The sequence below is a fragment of the Fistularia commersonii genome, chromosome 29, assembly GCF_037954325.1.
Source record: "Fistularia commersonii isolate RoL2024-O1a breed Wild chromosome 29, RoL_Fcom_v1.0, whole genome shotgun sequence".
Lineage (NCBI taxonomy): Eukaryota > Metazoa > Chordata > Actinopteri > Syngnathiformes > Fistulariidae > Fistularia > Fistularia commersonii.
Window position 1 is genome coordinate 2,131,331 of NC_141312.1, and position 27,038 is coordinate 2,158,368.

The window sequence follows — 27,038 nt, forward strand, 5'->3', positions numbered from 1 at the left end:
AGCCAATTATTATTATTATTATTATTATTATTATTGTTGTTGTTAAATCATATACACATATGGCCTCTTTTTTAAAATAAATACTCTTTATTGATATAAAATAATGTGTTTTCATCTGAAAGCGCTCGCTGTTTCCGGGCAGCGATTGATGGAATGATTGTTCTGCATGAAATAAATGGGTCTCTTTATCGGTGGCGAAGCTCCTCCACTGTCCTCCAGGGGAAGATCATCTGTGACGTAAAGTTTGGGCCCCTTCTCTCCAAACAGGTCATATTTAGAAGAAATCCAATTCTCTCCCAACGATTGAAATGCAAATCCCCTTCAGGGAAAGGGTTAAATGGCGACCCGCCCGAGTTTAGCTCACAAGCTTCTCTTGAAATAAAGTCTCTTAGAAGTTGGATTCTTCGCAAGGGATGGGTCTGAAGGCCACCTCCTTGTTCTCCTCCAGGACCATGTCGTAGCGACACAGCGGCCTGCGGGGGCGCAAGAAGGCTTTGAATGAAACCCTGTAGATTCCGAAGAAGGCGTGGAGAAGCAGGCGCCACCTACCGTTCCTTCTTCTCCAGGTGCGTGAGTCGCACCCGGAGAACCCGGAGCTTGCGCTTGGGCTGGAGGACGTTCCCGGTGGAGAACACGAGCGACATCTTCTTCACCGACTCCACCCTCTTGTCAAACTGGGCCAAGAGCCTGGTCTCCTTGAACTGGCTGAACTTGGAGGCTTTGCTGAGAAGAGCGGCGAGGAGAAAGACGCGTTGAAACGCGAACGAACGCGACGGCGTTTATCGGAAGGAGTTGTCGGAACCTACTGGTCGATGGTCGCCACCGCTTCTTTGTCATAATCGCGGAGCTTCACGGTGATGTAGCCCCAGCGGTCGTCCTGGTTCCACACCACCAGGTCCACCCTGTAGTTGGACACTAGTGGAGGAAAAGAACGCCGAGTCCAAAAGTGGAATCCAAAATGCGGATTAAATATGAAGAATAGGTTTCTGCGTGCTCAGGAGAACGGTCAGTGTTTGCAAAGGGATTGCAGAAGCAGATGTAATGAGTCTCAAGAAGGCAAACGCTAACGTTGTTTATGATTTCAGAGTCAACCTGTTCCCCGACTGCTTTCACAGTTTAGCGCTTTATCTTGTTTGCAAAGGGATGTGGCTTTTTTTCTACTCACTGCAGAACGGAGAGGCTTTGTTGGTGTCGAAGAACGCCTTGGTCCGGCCCAGTTTCAACAGGATGTCCTTCCATTTTATGATGTTGTAGCCTGGAGTTGAGCGGAAATGGAGGCAGATAATCATTATTCTTGCTAATCATTTTAATGTGGCAGTGGTGGGCTGTCAGGGCCTGCAGGGCCTTCTCTGCTGGCCTAAAACATATCAGCATCACAGACTGATTGTATTTTGTCCATGAATGCTTTTTAAATAATTCCAAATGGTCTGTCTGCTTCCTTTCATAGCTTTCCCTTGGCTGTGCTGCTTTCTATTTTCATTTCATTTTTTTATTAAAGCCCTAAACCAATCACACTTCAGCCATATTTGTTGCCAGGCGGGGTCAAAGAAACCTGCCTGCAGAATAAGGTTCACAGACGCTCAAGCAAAAAATGAGTTTTGATTAAACTTCTCCTTCAACAATCGGATTTTGAGTTGTGACGCCAAGGCCTTCTAGAAGGGCACGGTAACATCAGTGTGTCACATGCGCTTTGATTGGATAGTCAGAGAGCCTACTAGCCAGAACAAGCCGGCTGCGCCTGTAGCGTTCTGCACGGACACAAATATAGTTGTGTTGATATAACAGCTAATTTGTCAACTCATGATGGCTAAAGTTGCAGAAGAAATTGATGTGGTTGCAGATTTATTGTCAAGGCGGAAGAGCTGGACATCGTGAAGAAAGGTCTGGCAATTCCAAAGCTAGCGGGCCTGTTTCACCTAGGAAAAGGATTTGTCCTTCACTTTTAGTCTGCTAGCTATGAGCAGCACCCCTGGCAGGAACACTGCAACACTGCAGGAAGACTGGGAATACTTGTTATTTGTCACTGATCCACAGGGTGTTTGGAGCTACCAAGGCAACGATGACACACATTTCTGCATAATAAGATGGGAAAACTTGGAAAACCAGCCCCGGAGATAAATCCAAACACCTACCAAATACAGGACATCCAGCGTCACCAAATATCTCGCAATCCGTGCACTTTCCATCCAGGTAGTCCTTGTGGGAGGAGCAGGGGAAGCCTCTGCTCTTACAAACTTGCCTCAGTGAGTCACAGAAGAGCAACACTGACCTCTGATGGTCGCACTTGAAGTAGGAGGTTCCTGCATGGGACAGGTGTCTCGTCAAGAAAAGTTGCGGTTTCTCGTTTAACGCCGTTTTGGATTTGCCTCCGTAGGTTTGTTGACTGTACCGGACAAGATGGTCTTCGGGCAGCCGGGTTGATCCGTCCCTCCATTGGCATAGAAGTCAATATGACCCAGAGGTTCTCTGAAGCCAAGGGCTGCGTAAGCAGATCACAAGAATGATGAATGAATCCTAATGACATAATTATCCGTACGCTAAAACCAAACCGAGGAAGAAAGCATGAATATGTTGAGGACAAGATGTAGGCTTGACAAGAATCTCTGTGGACTTTGATTCTTTGCAGATGACACAGTGATCTGTAGTGAGAGCAAGGGAGCAGGTGGAGGAACATCTAGAGATGTGGAGGTATGGACCTGGAGAGGAGAGGGGTGAAGGTCAGCAGCAACAAGACAATGAAGGAGAAGGATCAACAGTCCAGAGGGTGGAGAAGAGGTGGAGAAACACTTGCAAGCAGGTTTGGGGAACGGGTGGAGAAAAGTATCAGGGGTGGGAAGAGTATCAGCCAGAATGAAAGGAAAGGTGGAGAAGACAGAGGAGTGATGGGGATACCGAGGAGAAGACAGGAGGTTGTGGAGGTTTTGCTTGGGATGGAGGAAGATGGAGGAGATGAGGAGTGATCAGCATGTGTCAGATGTTCTGGAGATACAGGCAGACTGAAATAGTTTAGATCTGAGTTGAAGGCTGCTGAGGGTGGAGCTTCAAGGCAGGAGGTCAAGAGGGAGACCAGATTTTTGGATGGAGGGATGCAGGTTAGAAGGGTGGAGATGATTGGCTGCTTGAAGGCATAGAAGAAGAACAATTCCAACTTCACATTACCGTCGATGTCTGTGTGCAGGACATCCACAAACTGGGCATCGGTCGCGTCCAAGCGGTCTTCTGGAGGAACACCGGTGAACTGAGGTCCTGCAGGATCCAGAGCTGCAGACATGGACAACAGGAGGGTTGGAAAGTGTTTTCTGTGCTGATTCCTGCGGCCATCGCAGAAACAAACATTCAACCATTCACCCTTTCATTCCCATGGACGCTCCCAAAACGCTACCTAGGGCACTTCATTGTGACCCAGAACTTTAATCGATTCCAAAACTGAGATATTACGGTTACCAGAAGGCAACAAAGGTCAAAATGGGTGATGTTGGCGAGCTTCGGAGATGCTCCGAGGTCGGACATACCGACGTCTCACCTGTAATTCTTCCGATTTTCCCCTTCAGGTTGGCTCCGATGAAACCGGACATGTGCGCCCCGAGACTTACGCCGACCATGTGGATGGAATCTAGAGAGGCGCCGTTTTCCTGCATCCTCCTGATGAAGGCGGTGAGGTTCTCCGCCGCCTTGTACGTGTTCTCCACCGCTTTCAGGTAATTCACATTCGCGGCTCCGCGGTTCCAGTCCACCACCACCAAGTTGAGGTCATCTCTCTTCAGCAGCAGCTCGGTGAGGACGCGGAGCCAATTCGGCAGAGATCCGGTGGGCCGGTAGCCGTGGATGATGAAGGTGGTGGGCCTGGAGAGGTTGAAGGCGGGGTTGGACGACAGGTTGGTGTGCGATAACAACGTAGCGCACTTGGTGTTTTCCCTGGTGTGCAGCAGCAGCCTGATCTGCAGGTCGGTTCCGATGATGGAGTGGGCGAGGTTGAGTTCGCTGAAGTTGGCGCAGGTCTCAGCTGGTGGGGACGATAGGGACGGAGTGATGAAACAGAAAGGGAAACCAAAGAAGAAATAGGAACTGGCCCGTGGATATGGAGGCAGATCGAAAGCCACAGTGTTGTGATCGGGGGTTATTGGTCTTTTTCAGTTCTCCACCAGAGGCTCTTGTCAAGCAGAAGTTGTGCAGGAGGCTGGACTCCAGCAGGTTCGCAGTGCTTCGTCCGGCTGAGCTTAAGAGGAGCCTGCTGCCAGGCCTTTGGGGCCAGATTGCTGGTCTAGAGTGGGAACCTCCACCGGACTCCTGTTCAGGGTGGAACCTCATCATCTCCACACCCAGAAGTCCATGTCTTACCTTTCCTCGCAAGTTCTCCTTTCCCGGGTCCAGAAATCTACGTTTTGCCTTTTCTTGCAAGTACCCACTTCCTGAGACTCCCGCAACTCTGGTCGCCTTTGCTCACATGTTCCTGAGATTCTCGCAACCCTGATCGCCTTTCCCCGCAAGTTCTTGAGACTCCTGCGACTCTGATTACCTTTCCTTGCAAGTTCCCCGAGACTCCCACAACTCCAATCGCCTTTCCCCGCAAGTTCCTGAGACTCCCACGCCTCTGATGGCCTTTCCTCTAAAGTTCCTGATACTCCCACAACTGTGATTGCCTTTCCTCGCAAGTTCCTGAGATACCTTTCCTTGCAAGTACCCGAGACTCCCGCGACTCCGGTCGCCTTTCCTCGCAAGTTCCTCAGACTCCTGCGACTCTGATTGCCTTTCCTTGCAAGTACCTGAGACTCCCACGCCTCTGATGGCCTTTCCTCTAAAGTTCCTGATACTCCCACAACTGTGATTGCCTTTCCTCGCAAGTTCCTGAGATACCTTTCCTTGCAAGTACCCGAGACTCCCGCGACTCCGGTCGCCTTTCCTCGCAAGTTCCTCAGACTCCTGCGACTCTGATTGCCTTTCCTTGCAAGTACCTGAGACTCCCACGACTCTGATGGCCTTTCCTCGCGAGCTCCAGGTTCCTGAGACTCCGATTGCTCCCAAGTCCAGACGTCTACGCCTCACCTTTCACCAAGTTCCTGAGACTCCTGTGCCACGACCCCAGAGGCGACCTGGATCCAGCACAGTCATCCGTTCACTCCCTTTATAAATAAACCCTTTAAAACACCTCACCTCCTCAGTGTTCTTGCGTCTGGGTCGGGTACTTTCAAAAAATCACGGCACACAAAAACTCTAGGGGTTTTCCGATTCCGGCAGAGGAGAATGGAATTCGACGTCAACGATAACATACGACACGAGTGACGCCGCAAGGCTCCTCCCGGATTATTCCAGAACGTCAGGGAACTCAAGACACCCCTCCGAGCTGGAGGTTGAGAAATGCCACCAGATTCTCCCGGCCGTGTTGCGCAACGAACCCGAGGCTCCTCACGGTGACATCATTTCTGGATTTCCATAGAAACTCTTAGTTCCTCAGTTCACGTTAGTCTCTGTTGATCAACGCTGTGAGCGACACACACACACACACACACACACACACACACACACCGGAGGCCTCACCTTTGCCACTTGTAACCGTTATCAATAACAGCAAGGTCAGACGTTGCCACGGGAACATGCTTGAGACCAACAACCTGCAAATGATCCACAAGAAGAAGGAATAAAAGAAAAACAGAGCGTTTATTTCCATGAAATTATACAAGGATAAATATTTGACAGCTCCTGTCAGTGTCGTTTCGGAGCACTTTTACTTTCTTTTTGAATTTTTTTTTTTTTTTTTTTTCCCAAGAGGCGAGCGAGCCACACCCGCTCAGCCGGGAAACGAACCCCGACCGAACATACGGCGAGGTGACCGGGCCAAACCCTCTCGCTGTCACCTCGCCGCCGGACCGTGAGAACATGCGTCGCACGACGTTTCACCGTCGTCTTACCTTGGCTGCGGGACGGTGTACTTCCTAAATCTCACACTCCGACTCTTATCTGCTGTTTGTGAGTCCGCATATTTAGTCCCAGTTCGCTTCAGGAAGTGGCGAGAATGAATAACACGGTCGTACAGTCGCTCGGCGTGCTGCAACCGGGATGGCCACGCCTCTTGCCCCGGGTTCCTGCCCCGTCAGACGGCGCATTCCTGCAGTCACTCCTGAGGTCTTTGCGCTCAAACAGGTTCAGCGACGGCTCACCGGTGGATCTGCAGTGACGAAGACGGCGTTTGTTTACTGATACTCCTCTGTGTCTGTCGGGGGCAGGAGAGCGAGAGTGAAACTTGAGTGCTATTCTTGTGTATTTAATGCACAAGAATAGCATTTTGGCTGTTCGATGAAACTCGATATTTTAGATTTCGTAGAAAAGAATTTTTCTTTAACCACTCGTGGCAGAAAGTGGTCAAAAAGCGATCAAAAATAAGATAAGAACTTGATCGATCGCCAAATTCTTTTGTCACAGCAGCGCAGCAATGACGGTATCGATAATTATAAGTGTAAATATAAATAAGAGAAAAATAAATAGACAGCAGAGTGAACAGCAATAACAAGGATAAGATTAGACAACAGAGTGGAAAAAAAAAACAGCAAGGGTGAGAACAGATAAAAAAAACTAAGATTAAAAAATAAACAGTGTTAATATATATAAACAGATAGGACTTGTATTTACTAATTACACCTAAACAATGTGTTGATAATATATAAACATTATGCAGTGGACACTTGCTACTTTGCAGATTTTTTTTCTAATTTAGTTGTCACGATTTATCGATCTTTAGCATTTTTTTTAGCAATGTTTGAATTTTTTTTCGTGATGAAATATCTATATACTAAGAAGAAAAATTAAAGTAAAATTAAACTAAAATTCATTTTACGAATATACGAGATCTGCTTTGCCAAACAAACTCCTTCGCTTTGCGGTGCCTCAGTATTTATCACCAAAACCACTGATAAGAGAAGATAAGAAGATAAGATTCATTCAAGTTTCAAACTTCTCTTCACTTTTATATTTTTAATAAATAATTTTATAGGGTAATCGCCATTGAAAATACTTTGCTGTGCTGAAACTTGAATGATGATGAATTTGCTGTGCAGTAGTCATGGCGTATCTTAACAAAGGAAATCTTGTATTTTGTTTATTCTATAAAATGAATTTTATTTTAATTTTAACTATATTTTTTACTCTTTTTCTTCTGAGGCTACAATGGGACTATTTCATAAAAAATAAGATAAAATAAAAAAAATAAAAATACTGCAAAAAAACATCTGAAGAATAATCAATTGCAAGATCCGAATTACAAAAAGCAAAGCAGTAAAGGCACAAAAGCCAAACCCCAAAGTAGCGAGGATACATTGTATATATGTAGATATATGGATATATATATATCTACATATATATATATAGATAGATAGATGCATAGATGTATAGAGACATAAATTACTGTACAGAATTGTTGTCAGAAAATAAGTTTAATTTTTTTAGATTTTTTTTTATTTTATTTTTTTTAATTTTATTTTTTAATTTTTTAAATTTTTTTTTCTTCTTAGGCTAGATTATGGCTATTTCATTGTGAAAAAACAAACAAATACGCTAAAGAACAATAAATCGCGAGAACCGAACTACGAAAAAAAAAAAAACAGTACACAATATTTGCATAAGTATGTCAAACACGGTGTTTCTGACGGCAGTTTCTTTTCATTGCTGCATGAGATTTGACAGGATTTCAACCGTAACCGTTTATGAAACTAGAAAGTATGCAAACCCACTATTTTTAGCATTTCGAAAGAAGCATTCATTGAATGTCCGTCTCTCTGATGCAGAAGTGAACTTCACCCTCTCATTCACTTATATTATTATTATTATTATTACTTATTATTACTTTTTCATGATATTCTAATATTTTTAGCTAGGATTTTTGAGTTTTCTTAAGATGTAAGCCATAATCAGCAATATTGAAATAATATAAGTCTTGCAATATTTCAGTTGATTTGTAATGAATCTAGAATGTATGACATTTTTGTTTTTGTAATTGCATTTACAGAAGATAAAGAACTTTATCACAATATTCTAATTTTCTGAGACCAGGAGCCGAAAGAGGCAAACAAGACGTGTTTGAATTCGGCATTAAAATGTGAACCTTTTGGTTTTGCATACGATTCATGGGGGTTTTCACAAACACGTGGAAAATAAATTCACCTTAATGTCACGTCAGGAAGCATCAACCTGTTTTTTTGTTTTTTTTTTACATAACATCAGGCGTGGGATTGTGTGTAAAGCGTCTGCACGCGCCGTCCTCCTGTGTTTGGTTCCAAAGGCTGCCGGCGTGGAAGATCATGCAACAAACATGTGAGATTCTAGCAGGGGAAGTGAGACGGAGTGTGTGTCGGAGTGTGTGTCATCACTTCCCACCGCTTCGTCTCTCACATGTTCTCAGCCCTGCTGCTCATGCGGGGGTTATCTCCGTGTTGCGTGGCTTGAACTTTGACCTCTACGTTATGCTGTCATCAGGATCAGACAGGACGGTGGTATGCAAACTAACACACACACACACACACACACACACAGTTTGAAGCGTCCCTGCGAGCAGCAGAAGTAGCACATCGCCGGACGTTGGAGGATAATCCAGGATGGCCGGGAGGAGACGAGGCAGAGGCGGAGGCGTCCAACAGCAGCAGCAGCAGCAGCAGCAGCAGCAGAGGAGAAGAGGCCCCAGCAGGGTAATACACTTCATTTTTAAAAAAAAAATCAAATATTAATCATCATCATCGCTGTGCACTGTAACCACAGAGTTGAATATCGATAGCATAATAGCATAAAAATAAGATAGCATATAAAAATAGCATTAAAATAGCATAAAAATAAGGAATTATTTTGAGAATTTTATGTGGCAATGTTGTAATCATTCCAAGACAGCAGATGTAATTCACATTGGTAGACATTCGTAAAGCAAAAGGCGGTGAATATAGAAATTATTCATAAATGCGAAACGCTTAATGACACTTAATGACACATAAACGCGAGTACATGTTGTTTCTCTACACGAACTAGACATACGGAGGAATCCAGAAGACGTTTCTCACGTTACCACGGTGACGTGAAATTAACAAAGTGCAGATTAACAATAAAGAGCACAATAAACGATAAAGTGCACACAGATATGATATTGCATCAATATAACATTGTTTTTATTCGCTCCGAAATGTGTTTTATTTTATATTCCACACTGATGCTTTAATTCATTAAGTGTGTCTTTGTTATGCAAGGAGGGTTCTGACATTCTGCACACATGTAAGGTCGTATTTAATGCGCAAAGATAAAATCAAAAAGTCCTTGATAAGAGGGAATAAAAAAAAAATCCAAGATTGCGTTCCCTCCGCCCACGCCTGCAGGAGGGTCGGAAGGTACGGCCAGAACCAGCCGTTGTGACATCTTTATTGTCTTTTACGGCGGGGCGGAAACTCAAAAAGTAAACAAGTCTGCTATCAGCCGGGGGCCCGGAGGAGGAGGAGGAGGAGAGCTCTCCAAGAGAATCTGACTTTTTAATTCCTCTCCCTTCAGAAGCAGGGAATCTTAAAATCTTAAAACCTTAAAAAAAAAAAAAAATCTCACCCACTTACTGTAAATCGTAATAATTGAAATTGTAATAATGTATCTGTATATATGTTCATAACCGTGCAATATTTCATAACAGCTACACGTACAATATTTTTTCATACTCTTGTACATTCCTTATCTTTCACTTCTTACTTAAAACACTTTATAGTTTATTTGTATTTTTTATTCTCCCTTTTTCTCTTATTTTTTACTGTTTATTTAATTTTCTATTTATCATTGTTATATTTTTCTTGTAACTCTGGCACAACAATTTCCTAAGTTATTCTTATTCTTATTCTTATTCTTATTCTTATTCTTATTCTTATTCTTATTCTTATTCTTATTCTTATTCTTATTCTTATTCTTACAACATAGAAGATACGAAAAAATATAAGACAAAAAATATATTCAAGAGGATTAAAGAGATAAATATATAGAAGGAAAAAAGTTTAAAAAAACCCAAACAATTTCAAGTGTTCACGCTTGGGCTGAATTTAGTGACCGAATTGGGGTAAAAACCCTTTTTTTACATTGCTTTTACATTGATTGTCCCAAACCTCCTTGACGGCAGCCGTTGGAGAAGGTGATGTGATGGATCCCTGATATAGCGTGAGTTACAGATGATTTATGCTGTTGCTTCTGCAACGTCTCCTCATCCAGGCTCTGCGGGAGCCCGCCGCTTTCGCCAAACCCTCGGGCTGCGACTCCGAGGCCCCGGCGGAGAAGCTGTCCGTCGCTCAGGCCAAGAGAGGCACACCAGGTGACGCGTCATAAACTCATATAAGGCCAATTTTTTTTTTTTTTTTTTTTATATAAAAATCTAAGTCAAAATCAGCGGTAAAAATCAACAGTAAAGAGCGCAATAGACGATAAAGTGCACACAGATACAATATTGCATCATTTTATGATAAACAATTGATTACATTGTTTTTATTCGCTCCAAAATCTGTTTTGTTTTATATTCCACAGACCCGTAGTTTGGGTTTTTATCATTTACAATTATAATTCATTTATACCACAGAGACCTTGTGCCAGAATCTGAATCAGAATCAGAAAAAACTTTATTTGTCTCCAAGGGGCAATAGGGGGGCAAATGGGGTAGCAGCATCAAATTGTGAACATCAAAGGATAAAAATGAATTAAAAAAAAAAAAAAAAAATAGAAAAAATAAATAAAATAAAATAACATAACATATCTGTATGTATAAATTACTATACTGTTCATCACTGTAAGAAATTGTAAGAATAACATTGAATGAATAAATAAATAAAAAAAAACAAAATGCAATAATATGCTTACATGTCATAAAACAAGGTCAGAGAATAATAAGGGCTGTGTTAGTATTATTATAGTATTATTATTCTTTTATTATTATTGCACACACAGAATCAGATTAGAATGTTACACAACACGATGTGCTAATGCGTTGTTTGTATGAAGTACAGCTGCTCCTTGGGATACAAATTGCTTTATATATGATTTTTTTTAAGATATGAATGATATGATTCGAGCTAATTTTATCTTTGAAATGTGAAAAAAAAGTCAAGATACGAATACGAGAGCGTGAAAATCAAAACGTATCTCATGTCGTCTTCCTATCCTTCGTGTGCCATCATTTTATATCTTTGTGCTTATTTTGTGTATTTTTTAAAATAAAGCGGTGAACCCAGAAAGAAGAACACAAAATAATAGCAAAGCAAGTGAATATAATCGCAATGCATCCACGTTATGTACCATTTTGTGAGTTTTGGGGCGGGTTTGGAATGAATTAAGTTATTTTCTGTTATTTTAAATGGGGAAAAATCATTTAAGATACAAAGAAATCAACCCTTTTGGATCAAATTAAATTCGTATCTTAAGGGACCACTGTATGCAGTTTATGACTGTATGATTAGTTTATATCGCCGTGGAAAAAATAAGCCGGCAAAATGATAAAATGATTAAACGATAATCTCACCTTGTAGCTCATCGTCCGGTGAGAGTTTACGCCGACGGGATCTTTGACCTGTTCCATTCTGGCCACGCTCGGGCGCTGATGCAGGCCAAGAATGTGTTCCCAAACACGCATCTGATTGTGGGAGGTAAACTATCCACCATTAGATTTCAGATTTTTTTGTGCAATTGATTCAAATTTCATAAGAGTGGCTTTTAAAGGGGATGAAATGACTGTTTTAAGCCCATGGTTGTGATGCAACAAGGGTTCGGGGCTCGTAGAAAGGCATGTTCCTGCAGCAGAGCCGTCTTTGCACGCAGCACGACCACAACTCAACATTCAAGATAAGATAAGATAAGATAAGATAAGATAAGATAAGATAAGATAAACTTTATTGATCCCCAGAGGGGTAATTTTTTTGTCACAGCAGCGTGACTTTTACAGTATCAATAAAAATAAAAATAAAAATAAAAATAAAAATAAAAATAAAAATAAAAATAAAAATAAAAATAAAAATAAAAATAAAAATAAAAATAAAAATAAATATAAATAAAAATTGAGAGAAATTAGAAGACATTTAAAAGATAGCTTTTTTTGGTCATTTTTTTAAATCAATGAACACCTGCATGCAACAAAGTATTTTGAACTTGAAGCTGGATTGAAGGTTACTTTTAAGAAAAATACTCAATGTCTATTTGTGTGAATATATGTGATATACATATATGAAAAAAAAAAGCCAAACTTAAATGATCCAGCGGAAGCAAAGCAAAAATGCCGTCCTCTCTTCTTTTACTAACACGCGCAGAAAGAGGGACAAAAATATTTTTACATGTTTTATTAAATTCGGTTCAACTTTATTGTCATTACAAATTTAAGGATAAAGAGTAAAAAAATGCGGTTAGCATCTAATCAGAAGTGATAAAAGCAGAAGTGCATATGTGCAGAATGTGCAGTATTTACAGATAAATTAAAGAATAAATGCAATTTTTTTTTTTTTTTAACGGCTAGTGCAAGATCAATATATAGTATCAGTATATAGACATTTATGTAGAAATGTTACAAAAAAAATTACACTTTAAAAATAAACAAACTAAAATTAAATACATTCTAATAAAGTAATTGTTAATTATTTTCAAAAGCCATAAGGTTCTCACTAGCTTGCTGTCTGCATCTGTGAAAGAAACGTACAAAGAATGGTCTTGCGGTTCACAGCGTGAAGGTTTCCGGATAATCGATGATTCCGAGCGCGTCCGTGTCTCTAGTGTGCAGCGACGAACTCACGCACAAGTTCAAGGGCTTCACGGTGATGACGGAGGACGAGCGCTATGACGCCCTGAGACACTGTCGCTATGTGGACGAGGTGGTGCGGGACGCTCCCTGGACCCTGACGCCGGAGTTCCTGAAGAAGCACAAGGTGAAAGGTGTTGCCGTCGGAGGAAAACGGCCTCCGGAGGAATGAAATGTGACAGATTCGGGGGGGTTTGCGTTTGCTAACAGATTGACTTTGTGGCCCACGATGACATCCCTTACACCTCCGCCGGATCGGAGGATGTTTACAAACACATCAAGGATGCAGGTATGGGTGCATCTGAGGTCTTTCCCGGTTCCTTTTCTTCTGAATGTAAGGCCTTGTGCGTGGATGTCAGGGATGTTCGTGGCCACCCAGAGGACAGAGGGCATCTCCACGTCCGACCTGATCACCCGCATCGTCCGGGATTACGACATCTACGTGAGACGAAACCTGCAGAGGGGCTACACGGCACGGGAGCTGAATGTTGGATTCATCAAGGTGACGGGTCGGATTTATAGCGAAAAATTAAAAAAGAAACAACAACGGCGACAAAATGTCGAAACGTATCGCGTTCGCTCGACAGGAGAATAAATACAGACTCCAGAATCAAGTGGACAAGATGAAGGAGACGGTTCGCACGGTGGAGGAGAAGTCCAAACATTTCGTGTACAGGGTGGAGGAGAAGAGCCACGACCTCATCCACAAGTGGGAGGAGAAGTCAAGGGAGTTCATCGGCAACTTCCTGGAGCTCTTCGGACCCGACGGAGCCTGGGTGTGTTTACCCTCGCGTTAACCCGTCGAACAGTCTGATAGACAGTCAGCGCTAGTTAACCCGCTTCGATTCCGGCGTGTGAATGCGAGGGTGGATGGTTGAATGTCTGCTCTTAATTGAATGTAAGCGTCAGTGATGCAGGTCATTTTTAATTTCGTTTTCAGGGTTTTTGTTTATTATTTGGCAACTCTTTATATTTCCATTTATTTATTTAATTTAATTAATTGATTTGATTTAATTAAAGTATTTTTATTACTAGGATTAAATTCATTATTACGTAACATTTAATTAATGTAATTGTATGTAAGCAACAATCAATCAGGTAATTTTTAATTTAGTCTTCAGGGTTTTTGTAAACTATTTGGCAACTTTGTATATTTCTATTTATTTATTTATTTTTATTTAATCATACAATTTTTATTACAATTTTTAAATTATTATTTAATTAAATTTGATTAATGTAATTGTATGTAGGCATCAATCAATCAGGTAATTTTTAATTTTTTTTGATTTAGTCTTCAGGCTTTTTTGTTTACTATTTTGCAACTGTATATATTTAAATTCATTTTTCTTTTTTTATCTAAATTAGTTTTAATTCAATTTTATTTAATTACCACATTTATATAAATTAATTGGTACATGACATTTAATTTATGTAATTGTATGTAATCATCAATCAATCAGGTCATTTTTAATGTTGTGTTTTTGTTTTCCTTTATTGTTTGACAACTTCAAATATTTGTATTTATTTATTTACCTATTTATCTATTTATTTATTTATCTATTTATTTGTTGATCTATTTATTTATAACTAAGTAATTGATTTTATTTAATTATATATTTTTTTATCATTATTAAATCAATTATTACATTACAATTATTTAGTGTAATTGTATGCAAGCCTCAATCAATCAGGTCATTTTTAATTTAGTATTTAGGATTTTTGTTTATCATTTGGTAACTTTACATATTTCTATTTATTTTATTTTATGTTTCAATTTAAATAAAATAGATTTTATTTGATTATTTATTCTAATTATTTTTGTAATTTTTTTCTTCACGCTCACATAACTTTTTTGAGTCTTTTGAGTTAGAATAAAAAAAAAAAAAATCGACATATTTTTACCTTTACCGTGATCTTACTTCACCATCCGAATACACGATGCGGCTCGAGAAGTCAACAGAAAAAAAAGAATTCGTACGTTGCGTCTGTATACGAGATACATAGTTTGAGGAAAATGAAAAATCTTATGCTTTCAATTCATCCAGCATGCGATCCAGGAGCGGAGTGGACGAATGCTTCAAGCCCTGTCCCCGTACTCGTCGCCGCGGGGATCCCCGAGCAGCAGCCCCACCAGACGCCGCTCCGTCTCTCCCGTCTCCTCCATCACCACCTCTCCATCCTCACTCTCTCCTCCCTCCTCTCCATCTTCTCCATCCTCTCCCCTCTCGCGTAGAAAGGGGAGGCCGTCCTCGAAGAAGAATGCGACGGCCTAAAATAAAACATGCAGGGCAGCATTGCTTGCATTTCTGTGACGCCGATTAATGTGACACAACCAATTAAAAAAAGGAGGTATTTTAATTTAGCGGCTGTTATTCAAGTGCAATATCTCTCAATGCTATTTAAAGCCTGGAAAATAAAGGAAGAAAACACTACTTCTTAACCGTGCTTTTTTCCCTTGTTAAAGCTTTCACATGTGTTGCACTTCAAGCTATATTCAGATTTATTGAGAACACACACACACACATATATTTTTTTTTTTACCATGTTATGACATCGCAAGGTTTATTATGACGTCCAGGCTGTGATATAACTTCTGTGCTGACATAAGAGTTTAAATGTAGACATAACTGTGAGCAGATGCGTTATAGGATGGTTGGGAGAATTGTTACTGTGAAGGAAAGAAAAGTAAAATGGTAAAATGCAAAGTTTGTTCGGAAGAATGACAGCATCAAATAGTACAACACAATGTAATAAAGTAATAGGTTAGAGTTATTTTTTTAGGCAAGATTAATTAACTATTGATTAACTATTGATTAATTTAATGTAATTCAATTTAATTTTCATATCATTTTTTTACAATGCGCTTAAAGACAGGTAGTTCATTACAGTCTATAGATTTAATTTAATTTAATTTGATTTATCATCGATATGTTTATCTTATTTGCTACAAAACAGTATCATAATTTGCATTGTTTTTGGCTTACCATTTTCTTTGATGACAATCTATTGATTTAATTTATTTTTTTTAAAGATATCGTTTCACTTTTTTTTTTTCAATTTATTTAAGACAGCTAACATAGGTTTCTGCCATACAATTGAATTTCATTACAATGCATTTAATTTAATCGCATGAAATTTAAGAAATATTATTTAAAATCATATTATAGTGTATTGAAATGTAATTTTCTTCGACTTGTAACAAGACAATAACTTAATTTCCTCAATTTGTAATATACAATTTTAGTCAGATGCAAGCTATAGATTCAATTGTTTCATATAATTTTTTGTTCAATTCGTTACATGCCAGTTCACTAATTTGCTAGATTTCTGCCATACAATTGTATTCAATTACAATCCATTAATTTGATTTTGGTTTTTATTTATTTATTTAGTTTTTGTTTTTGTTTTTGTTTTTGTTTTTGTTTTTTGGATTTTGGATTTTGGATTTTGGATTTTGGATTTTGGATTTTGGTTTTTGGTTTTTATTATTTATTTATTTATTTATTTATTTATTTATTTATTTATCTATTTATTTATTTATTTAGTTTTTGTTTTTGTGTTTGGATTTTGGATTTTGGATTTTGGATTTTGTTTTTTGGTTTTTGTTTTCTGGTTTTCGGTTTTTGGTATTTATTTATCTATTCATTTAGTTTTTGTTTTTGTCTGTTTTTGGTTTTTGGTTTGTAGTTTTTATCATTTATTGATTAATTTATTGATTTAGTTTTTATTTGTTTTTCATTTGTTTTTTTGTATTTTTTAGTTTTTGTTTTTTGGTTTCTATCTTTTATTTATCTATTTATTTATTTTTGTTGTTTTGGTTTTTGTTTTTTTCCCCTCGTCGAGGGAGGGGGGGAGGGGGGGAGGTTGCGCTCACATCTGCGCATGCTCAGTGCAAGCGGGGATCCGCGTTACTACGGCTGGATGGACGTGACGTCACGGGCCGGCGTCTCAGACGGATTAAAGATGGCGCCCTCCGACGCCCTGCGGTGCTGCAAGCGGACGCTCAACTGGACACCTGTGCTGTTTATCAACCTGGTCGTCGGCTGGTCGTACTACGCCTACGTCGTGGAGCTTTGTGTTTGTGAGTACACTTGTTTTGAAGTGTTTAAAGTGGCGGAGGAGTCATGTTTTGTCCGCAGTGGTCAACTTTAATGAGCTGAAGGGAGATTTAAAGTCGCCTCCTGCAGGCTGCTCCCTGCACAGGACAAATTAGTCGTTTAATCAAATATAATCGCAAATGACAGCTTGACTTATATTGTTAATATTGCCCTGCAACTTTTTTGCCCCCTCTAAAATATTAGTTTTTAAGTCGTGGTTAATAATTAAATTTTAGTGCCTTAATTAGGAGATGTACTTGTGGCTGCAAGCTTCTTTTTTTTTTTCTTTCCAACTGCACTTTAGCACTTTTGTCACTTGAAAAATCAAATTTAAAAAAATTGCACTCTAGCCTTATTTACCCCAGCATAACTCGTCATTGTTTGTTGTTCTCTGTGACAAATTATTTATAATTTTTTCTACTTTTGTACCGTGAGTCTTAAAGAAACACAATTTCAATGCTCTGTGTGAACGTAAAAAGTGGACTATGACTTTTGTTTAACTTTATCAGTTGGTTTTGCTTTATAAGACTCATAAGGTTGACAATTTGTCTCGTCATGAACTTTTCCTCAGGTTGAATCGAAGAAAACAATGTCAAACTCAATATCATGATTCTTTATTTTAATAATCGCTGACATTTTTTGTGACGGTTTCAATTCGAACACATAACGAGTAAATCAATAATTCACGGACTGACAAATCGACCAAAGTCTTTTAGGTCCCCAGTGTAAATAGCTTTGATTTAATTAGATAAGATAAAACTTCATTCATCTTAAAGGAAACACTTGTACCAAAATGGCTCCAAAATGTAAAAGTGAAGAGAAAAATTGCACATATTCATGTTAAAAAAAAAAAAAAAAAAAAATCTCACGATGTTGAAAATAGCATTGCACAAAAAGTAATGTTGCACATACTGCATGAAATAACATAAACGTGCACGAGCGGTTAATGATGACACACGGTTAATAATCCATCGCAAATGGGACATGTTACGTGACTTTGCCCCATAATAGCACATGAAACTCCCATCCACGCGATTGAACCGTTATCATTAATTTCAATTTAGCATTTCTGAAACCGTGCTATCATGTAGCATCTTTCCAACGGTTTGGAGTTTCCAGGCGCCGCGCGTGCTGTGACATGCACCGTCCCCCTCGCTCACAGACGGGGTTTTATGTCGCGCTGCAGCCTGGAACCGATGATACCATTATCAGCATGTAGACGTAGCAGCTACAGTCAGGAGAGGGACATCCCTGCTGCTTAAACAAAGCTCTCCCTTATGGGCGCTGCTGGCCGTGCCAGGCTGCTGCCACATGGCGCCACGGAGAGGGAGAGGGCCGGCGTAGTTGGGGGAATTTTGAATTTGCGCATTGATTTGTGTTTTTCTTGCAGATACAATCCCTGACAATGCAGAACGAAGTAAGTTGCACACCGCCCCGGCCGGTGACTTATTTATGCACAAATTATTATATCGTCTCCTTCCTGTTGTTTTACGTTCGGCTGCTCCTGTTAGAATCCACCTCCTCCGTCTGACCCTTTTTCTCTGCATCCTCTTCTCACACGCCGACTAACTTCTGGTTGTTTTTACATTACATTACATTAGGCAGACGCTTTTATCCAAAGCGATTTACAATAGAGGACATAAGCACTGCAAATAACACTTGCAAATACAAGACGCACAGGAAATATACAGAACAGTAAGCTTGGGTTAGTTTTTTTTTTTTTTTTAAGACAAAAACATACACATACGTACACACACACACACACACACACTGCATAGCCTAACTTGGTGCCTAACCTGATCTGGGGCAGCTCAAGCATCAGTGCAGTAAATAGTCCTGAAAGAGAAAAGTTTTTACCTGTTTCTTGAAGGTTGAGATAGATGATGCTAGTCTTGTTGCTTCCAGAAGTTTGTTCCACCACTGAAGTTGTAGAACTGAGAACAGTTTTGCCTGAGATCGCTTAGAGCGAGCAAAAGGTGCTGCTAGTAGGTTTGTATTAGAGGAACGCAGCTCTCTGCCGGGAACGTAAGGTCTTATCATTTGGTTCAGATATGCTGGACCTGTTCCTGAGGTGGTTTTGAATGCCAGGGTCAGGGCCTTGTTCTTGATCCTGGCAGCTACTGGTAGCCAGTGCAACTGGATGAACAGAGGTGTAACATGAGCCCTTTTGGGTTGAGTGAATACCAATTTCCAAAAAGATCCGTCAATCAAAACTTCATGCACAAATCTTGTAGAGTCCAAAATGTTATTTTTGCTCTTTGTTTTATGGGGATGCTGGAGCCTGTCCCGGTTGTCAAGTTAGTCAGCGAGAGTCAACTGGTCGCCAGTCAATCGCAGGGCCGCATACATAGACAAACCATTCACTCACTCATTCATTCGGGGCAATTTTTTAAATTTTTTTGGGAAAAAAATGGAGAACCCTGAGGAAATCCCACGCAGACATGGGGAGAATATGCAAACTCCACACAGAAAAGTCCCCCTTGTCTGAATCGAACCAGGGCTGATGCGCTTTTATGCAATTTACGTGCCACATCTGGTCTGCCAAACCATTTTCTTTTAATATTTTAATTAGTATTTTCAATCAATATTGAATTTAGAAGCTCCTTATTTTTTCCTTTTGTTTATGTTTTATGGATGATAATGTACAAAATAATGTCTGTACATTTTTATGATCATTAATGATTTTAAAGTTGAAAAAAAATGCCCCAAAAATTCAATATTTAAATTGCAATTTTCATTTTGTTCAATTTACATGATACCTTGTTGGCTAGTGGATAAAAATTAGATAAGAAATGTGGCCAGCCAAAGAAAATAATTGCCCACCCCTGCCATTGCAGGATATTATCTCTGCATTTCAGAATCAGATTTGCTGATTCAGGCATTAAATAAAGTGGAAAAAGTAAAGTGAAATCAGGGCAATTGAGGTTGATTGCGCAAAATGGCAAGTTATGCAAAGTAGTGCAATAGAGTGATTGGGACAGTGTCAGTGGTGCATTATAAAGCTAAAATAAAGCTAAAGCTGAAAATACATGTAAAAAAATAAACAAAATAAAGCTAAAAAGCCAACTTTTAAATACACTGAAGAAATAAATAAAATAAAGCTAAAGCTTAAAAAAAAAACATAAAAAATAAACAAAGTAAAGCTAAAAAGCTTAAGTTAAAAATGCACATAGAAATATAGCTGACGCTAAAAATACATGAAAAAATTGATAAAATGAAGCTAAAGCTAAAAATACACTTAAAAAAATAAATAAAATAAAGCTGAATAGGAAAAGTTAAAAATACAAATAAAAAATAAAGAAAATATAGCTAAAGCTAAAAATACATGTATAAAATAAAGCTTAAGCTGATAATACACGTTAAAAAATAAATAATATAAAGCTTAAGGTTAAAATACCCATACAAAAAAATGAAAAAATAAAGCTAAAAAGCTGAAGTTAAAAATACACATAGAAAATAAATAAAATATAGCTAAAGCGAAAAATAAATAAATTCGGGATAGATATGATAAAAAGTCTCCCCATATTAACCAATATACAGGAATAAATAACAAATAATAAATAATGAGCAAAGTGGCAATTTCAAGTAGTGCAGCAAGTGATCAGAGTGAATTATTGTCTAGGTTTATAGCATGAGTGAGGACAGATTTCCTGTATCAGTCTGCTGGAGAAGCTGTAATGATTGAATTACGTATTTAAAGCTCAGATCGGTGTTAGATTTCCGCATCTGCCTTTTGTTAACTACTTTTTCTGCCTCGACAGTCAGCTACCTGGTCATCTTTCACATATTCCTCTTCCTGTTTGTGTGGTCTTACTGGAAAACCATCTGGTCCAGGCCAACTCAACCCTCAAAAGCCGTAAGTGAGAAGAACATCTCTTTTCTTCTCCCCTCCAGGATTGTTACACGTTTCCATCATAAACCTCTTCAAACCCACAATCAGCTCTGACCGAATCTGCTCTCCACTCAGTTTGCGCTCCCTCGAATGGAGAAGGAGCTGTACGAGAGGGAAGAGAGAGCCGAGATGCAGCAGGAGATCCTCAAGAAAGTCGCCCGGAATTTACCCGTGTACACGCGCACGGCAGGCGGAGGTGAGACGTCACGCATCCGTTGCAAATATTTTTAAAAAAATTCCTTAATTTTGCACCCTTTGGATCAGACCGTTTCTGTTTTGGTGACGCACTCCTGCTCTTCATGACATCTTAATGCGTTTAATAAGGATTTTGCCGGATTAATATGATTGTAATAATTTGTTAATGTCAAAAAAGCGTGTTGAAAATGATTGAATATGAATGTAAAGCTATATAGTAACCTCAGTCTATTTGCACATGTTCCTTCTTCCTGCTCGGTGTGAATAAATATCTCCCTGGTTGTTGTTCGGAAGTTGATATTTTCCGTCCCGCCCGCGGTGTGTTTGCAGGTGAACACTGAACATGCAGATTAATTAGACTCGGTGCACCTTGTAATCTCTGCTGGGACGCAACGTGTCCTCCGCTCACAAACACCAGCGCTGCTCCGGTGAACCATGTCAGAAAAAATGGCTCTGTTGCATGAAATAGCAATAAACTAGTTCCTCGTTTTGTGTCAACTTGGCATGAATTTGACTCCTGGTCACATGGTTTCAATCCTTTAGTTCACCTTTTCACCCTTTCTATATATCTATAGTGTGTGTGTGTGTGTGCGTGTGTGTGTGTGGAAATATACATAGATATATATATATATACACACGTGTGCATATATATGTGTGTATATATACATATATATAATGTATGTATGATATAGTTTTTGTAAGAAATATGTGAAGGATAAATCATATATATACACACACACAAATATATATATATATATATATATTATATATGTATATATATATTTGAGTGTGTATATATACACATGTATATGTGTGTATATATATACACATATATATATACATACATATGTATATGTATACACACATGTGTATACATGTATGTGTATAATCATCATTTATTATTATCATTATGATTATTCAATATGTAATAATGATTATAATATATGTATAGATTAATATATATATATATCAAACATATAATAGTAATAATAATAATAATAAACGATTATTTTTTTCCAAGCAGCCTCTATATCTGCATCACCCTAAATCATCTAAAATCCTTCATTTGTACCTTATTTTTACTTGCTGAAAAATGCAGATGTTAAACATAGAATGGAAAAGCCTTATTGTAATTTCCAAACAAGGACATGTAGATGTGTGGAGGTGTCACACACTAACAGACACACACACACACACACACACATTCACACAGAGAGTTCAAGTAGATACACATAATTACAAAGTAAACCTACTCCATCATTACATTGTACAGATTTCACACATCTATGCAGACTGTTGCACGTTTGGGTGGCACTGTTATCGCACGTAAAGAAGTAGAATATTGTAAATGAGGTTTGCAGAAGTGCTGTTCGTGCAGAGGTTGTGAAATTTAACAGATCTTATGATCACGACATTATTGTGCAACTCAGGGAGGGAGCGCCGAGAGCCGCCGCGCCTCCGCGCCGCCATTTTGGATCAATGCAAACGTAAACGTGGTCTTTGACGTCCATTAGTTAAATGTAAAGCACATTAATCTTATATATTGTTTGTTTCCCCCCAAAAAAGCCATCAGGTACTGTGACCCCTGCCAGGTGATCAAACCTGACCGCTGCCATCACTGCTCCACCTGCGAGATGTGAGTGCATCATCAGTAATCCTACCAAAAGTATTGTATTCTAAGTCAAAGTTAATAAATATGACTTTTAATAAAAATGTTTTTTTTTTATATATATATATATATTTAACACTGATTTTTAAGGTGGTTGTAAAAAATTTTGTGAAATTTTCCAAGACGTGGAATAATTTAGGTTTTTTTATTATAATTTATTAAATAATTTATTATTATATTTTATATTCTATTGTACATGGTCTTTGTTTATTGAATTTTTCCCCGTGGCCGGATCAATAAAGTCGATCTTATCTTATCTTCGTTGTAAATGGCTACCTGCTAAATCCGTCACGCCCTTTTTCTTCTAGGTGCGTGCTGAAGATGGACCATCACTGTCCCTGGTACTGGAGAACTTTGACTCACTTTAAATCCGATTTATTTGTCACTTCTTTCTTACGCAAACTAATTTCTGCCCTTTTCATGTTCCCCTCCTTCGTTCTGCTTCTCTCAGGGTGAACAATTGCGTCGGATTCTCAAACTACAAGTTCTTTGTCCTGTTCCTGGCCTACGCCTCGCTCTACTGCGCCGTCATTTGCGCCACCGTCGTTCAATATTTCATCAAATTCTGGACAGTAAGCACAAAATAGTTCCTTATTTTTCTATTTATTATTTTTCTGTAAAATCACCCCATTTCTTCCGGTGCACACTTGTGTTTATAGTTTTCCAAGTGTTTTTCCTCTGGAATATTTTTTTTTGTTAAAAAATAAAAATTAGATTATTAACAAAAAAAAAAAAAAAAAAAAAAAAGGAAAAATTAATGTCTATCATCTATTGTTCTATTGTGGTTGTTGGCTAAAAAGAAAAAAAAAAAAAAATCCCTGAGGCCGTAACACTGTCTTTCCCTCTGCGTCCAGAAGCAGCTGCCGGACACACACGCCAAATTCCACATCTTGTTTCTGTTTTTCGTGGCGGCCCTTTTCTTTATCAGCATCCTGTCCCTCTTCAGCTACCACCTGTGGCTGGTGGGAAAGAACCGGACCACCATCGGTACGGACACATTTGTTCTTTTCCTTTACGAGCAACGGATTCTGTGACTCCTTAAATTTGGGTTTCTTCCAGAGGCGTTCCGAGCCCCGGTTTTCACGAACGGGCCGGACAAAAACGGGTTTTCCCTGGGCTTCTGCCGGAACGTCAGCGAGGTGTTCGGGGATCAAGTCAAGTATTGGATGTTCCCCGTCTTCTCCAGGTGATGCTCCTCCTGAGGACCTCACGCAGATGCAGATAAACCCCTGTCGCATTCGCGCTGATGGAAATAAATCTGATGTTTGTGTGCTTCAGTCCAGGGGACGGACACTCCTTCGTGACCAGGCTGGTGCACCTCGACCCCGAACATGCAAACAGCGTCCTCCAGCAGAACGGCAAAAGGCTAGTATCTTTGCTTCTTTTATTAATTCCCCAGTGACTCCCTGGCTGAAAATCTCTTGTTTTATTTCGTCTCCAGCCCTGTCGGTGAGGAGCCCCCCTGCGGCGTATTGTGCAACGAGAAGCAACAAGTGACGGATGAGAAAAAAGAGAAAATTGGTACGTCGATGATGTTTTTTCCCTATTTTGAATATAGAATATTTAACAATTCAATATGTAAATAGAATCTATATGTATGTGTATATATGTATGTATATATCAATATATGTATGTGTGTGTGTGTATGCATAAATGCATATGTATGTGTGTGTATGTGCATATGTATATGTTTATGTGTATATATAAATATATATGTATATATACAGTGGTGTATATGTATGGTTATATGATGTACATATATACACATTTTGATGGATACATTTGTGTATATATATGTATATATATGTGTAATTATATGTATGTAAGTATATATAAATATGTAAATACGTGTATATATGTAGATATGCATATATATATATATACACACACACACATAAAATGTATATATATGTGTGTATATATATGTATGTACATATGTGTATATATGTATATGTATATATATCTATGTTATATATTGATATAGATGTATACATGGATAGAGGTGTATATACGTATATATTTATGTATATACACGAATCAGTAAAAAGAAGTATATATACATATATATATATATATTTGATAAATAAAAACACATTTATATATACATATATTTATATATTGTAATATCGCAATATTTTTACATATTTTGATATTAGAATATATTTTACTTATAATACTTATATTTCTATTTATACTTTTATATTTTACCTTTATACTATTTTTCCCTTTCTTTACCGTCAGATGCAGGCCAAGCTGTCTCGGTGACGATGGAGAGTGAGCCTTAGTAGGTGCAGCTCAGCGGAGTGCTGACATACACTGTATTGGCATGTAATCTGGTATCATTGATTTATTGAAAAAATTTCAACATAATAATAGTAATGTAAGTAAATGTAAGTATTTTCAGATTTCATTTTCCCGCGTCTAACTGCTCCGTGCCCGCCGCAGATCACAAAGACGCCACTGCAGAGCTTGTCTACAACGCTGCCTTAGTCCGTGACCGTCGGCAGCTCCAGGATCCGTCCTCCTTCCTCTCCTGCCGTCGGACGGCGTCGCTTCAGGTCGCTCCCGTTCCTCGGACGCCATCTTGCACCGGTCCGACCCACGAGTCCATCGCGTGTTTTTGTCTTTTGTTTTACCAAAGACATTCCATGTTCCACCCCTGCCCGCCTCCTCCTGCTGGCCTTTTTTATTTTGTTCCCCCCCTTTTGTCAGTATTAATCATTAATACCTGGGTCTCTCCGGTTGGGAGACATTTTAACAAAGTGAATTGTGTGTGCAATTATGTCATCATGGACTTGAAGGCGGTCAGTCCGCCGCAAACCGTTTACACCGGAAGCTCTTTCTGTTTACAATAGTAGAGAAATACACACATATATATACATATATATATATATATATATACACACACACACACACATATATGTATGTATGTGTGTATACATATGTATGTAAGTACATGTATATGTATGTATGTATACATACATACATGTATACATCCATCCATACATACATACACTTACATATATGTATACATATGTATGTAATTATGTTTGTATGTATGTATGTATGTATGTATACATATGTATGTGTGTATGATTACATACATATATATATCCATTACTGTGTACATATATCCACATGTAAACATATATGTATACATGCATACATATATACATGCATGCATATGTATGTATACATTGTACATATATATGTATTTATGCATGTATATGTATGCATGTATATGTACATACATGTATGTATACATATATGTATACATGCATACATATATACATACATGCATATGTATGTATACATTATACATATATATGTATGTACGCATAGATGTATTTGTGTATACATAATTATATATATTATTATACATATATATTACATATATATATAAATACGTATATATATATATATATGCATGTATATGTATGCATGTGTGTATTTGTGTATATATGATTATATATATTACACATATATATTACATATTACACATTATATAATAATAATATATATATATGTATATATTTAGCATTTCACTGGTAGTGTGGCGACTGTATGAATATGGTCGTAAAAGCTTTAAAAATGCAATGACCGGAATCTCATTCCAACTGTTTTATTTAAGACGGATTACGAATAAAAAGTAGTAACTTGTTAATTTTCGAGCTTTTATAATTATTATAAATATCATCACACTGGCTTATTTATTTAATATGTATTTGTACATATGTAATTTATGTACCATGATGTTTGTCATCTTCATTTGTATCACTTTTTTATGCGAGATAAATCCCTGATGTATTTGTCGGTACTGAAATGATGTGGAGTGAAAAGGGAAAATAAGAACTATAGACCCTGTAAAACAAAGACCTTCGATCTGATTGGACCGGCAGATAAGGGATTATAAATCTTCTCCCGGCCGGAGCGTCAAATACCCAGAACGTTTGAGTGGAACTCAGGGGAAAGTACGTGCACAACCTGTCACTAAAAACTCCATTAATTGATCCAAAAGTCAGATCTGGAAGGAACCGAGTTGCCATCCATGTCCGGTGATCTGGTTTTGTTAATCATGGTTTTGCAAAAAAATAAACATCTAAAATGTGTCATTTTCTATTTTTCATTTGAGGACTCTTTTTAATGTGTGTGAGATATTTGCATTTTTCATTTCCTTTTCAGATATGAAACGTGACAGATGTGATTTTATGGGTGAATATCTGACCATTTGTTTGGTTATTATGCGCAGTTTCTCTTTTTTGTTGTTTTTTTTAAAGGAATTCTCATTCCAATCACGACACTTTGAAGAAATTACTATAACATATAATATTATTAAAAAAATCTCCATACACTTGACACTCATGGATAAATCACAGTATGAAGAAAAGGTGGTATTTGCAAGTGCATGGCAAAAAC

The 27,038-nt window shown here is 38.4% G+C and overlaps 3 protein-coding genes and 1 long non-coding RNA gene across 7 annotated transcripts; 3 read left to right on the top strand and 1 right to left on the bottom strand.

The window, feature by feature from the left end:
- Positions 1 to 67: 67 nt before the first annotated feature.
- On the bottom strand, positions 68 to 6,038 carry lipia (lipase, member Ia). Its single transcript, XM_086177066.1, has 10 exons — positions 5,907 to 6,038; positions 5,536 to 5,609; positions 3,524 to 4,003; positions 3,160 to 3,261; positions 2,390 to 2,479; positions 2,133 to 2,300; positions 1,166 to 1,255; positions 807 to 915; positions 550 to 723; positions 68 to 473 (listed from the first exon to the last, which is right to left on the bottom strand). The coding sequence occupies exons 2-10, from the start codon at positions 5,591 to 5,593 to the stop codon at positions 389 to 391; spliced, it is 1,356 nt and encodes a 451-aa protein (XP_086033192.1). The 5' UTR covers positions 5,594 to 5,609; positions 5,907 to 6,038; the 3' UTR covers positions 68 to 388.
- Positions 3,571 to 5,138, top strand: LOC147216613 (uncharacterized). The gene is made up of 3 exons (XR_015109053.1): positions 3,571 to 3,698; positions 3,768 to 3,875; positions 4,135 to 5,138. It is a non-coding gene; the product is annotated as an uncharacterized LOC147216613 (long non-coding RNA).
- A 2,426-nt stretch (positions 6,039 to 8,464) lies between the features above and the next one.
- Positions 8,465 to 15,093, top strand: pcyt1bb (phosphate cytidylyltransferase 1B, choline b). The gene is made up of 8 exons (XM_086176865.1): positions 8,465 to 8,672; positions 10,210 to 10,309; positions 11,514 to 11,630; positions 12,745 to 12,896; positions 12,980 to 13,058; positions 13,129 to 13,271; positions 13,357 to 13,545; positions 14,815 to 15,093. Exons 1-8 carry the CDS (start codon positions 8,583 to 8,585, stop codon positions 15,040 to 15,042), a joined length of 1,098 nt encoding a protein of 365 aa, XP_086032991.1. The 5' UTR covers positions 8,465 to 8,582; the 3' UTR covers positions 15,043 to 15,093.
- A 1,189-nt stretch (positions 15,094 to 16,282) lies between these two features.
- Positions 16,283 to 25,773, top strand: LOC147216615 (palmitoyltransferase ZDHHC20-A-like). Of its 4 annotated transcripts, none has more exons than XM_086177355.1 (13): positions 16,283 to 16,850; positions 18,257 to 18,283; positions 20,628 to 20,722; positions 20,834 to 20,954; positions 22,520 to 22,589; positions 22,931 to 22,963; positions 23,074 to 23,194; positions 23,477 to 23,609; positions 23,682 to 23,808; positions 23,901 to 23,987; positions 24,064 to 24,143; positions 24,864 to 24,940; positions 25,068 to 25,773. In XM_086177355.1, exons 1-12 carry the CDS (start codon positions 16,652 to 16,654, stop codon positions 24,905 to 24,907), a joined length of 1,137 nt encoding a protein of 378 aa, XP_086033481.1. In that variant the 5' UTR covers positions 16,283 to 16,651; the 3' UTR covers positions 24,908 to 24,940; positions 25,068 to 25,773. The 4 variants fall into 4 exon arrangements, with proteins under 4 accessions (XP_086033481.1, XP_086033482.1, XP_086033480.1 ...); XM_086177356.1 differs by having other exon boundaries at positions 24,864 to 24,910; XM_086177354.1 differs by having other exon boundaries at positions 24,864 to 24,906.
- The last annotated feature ends 1,265 nt before the right edge of the window (positions 25,774 to 27,038 follow it).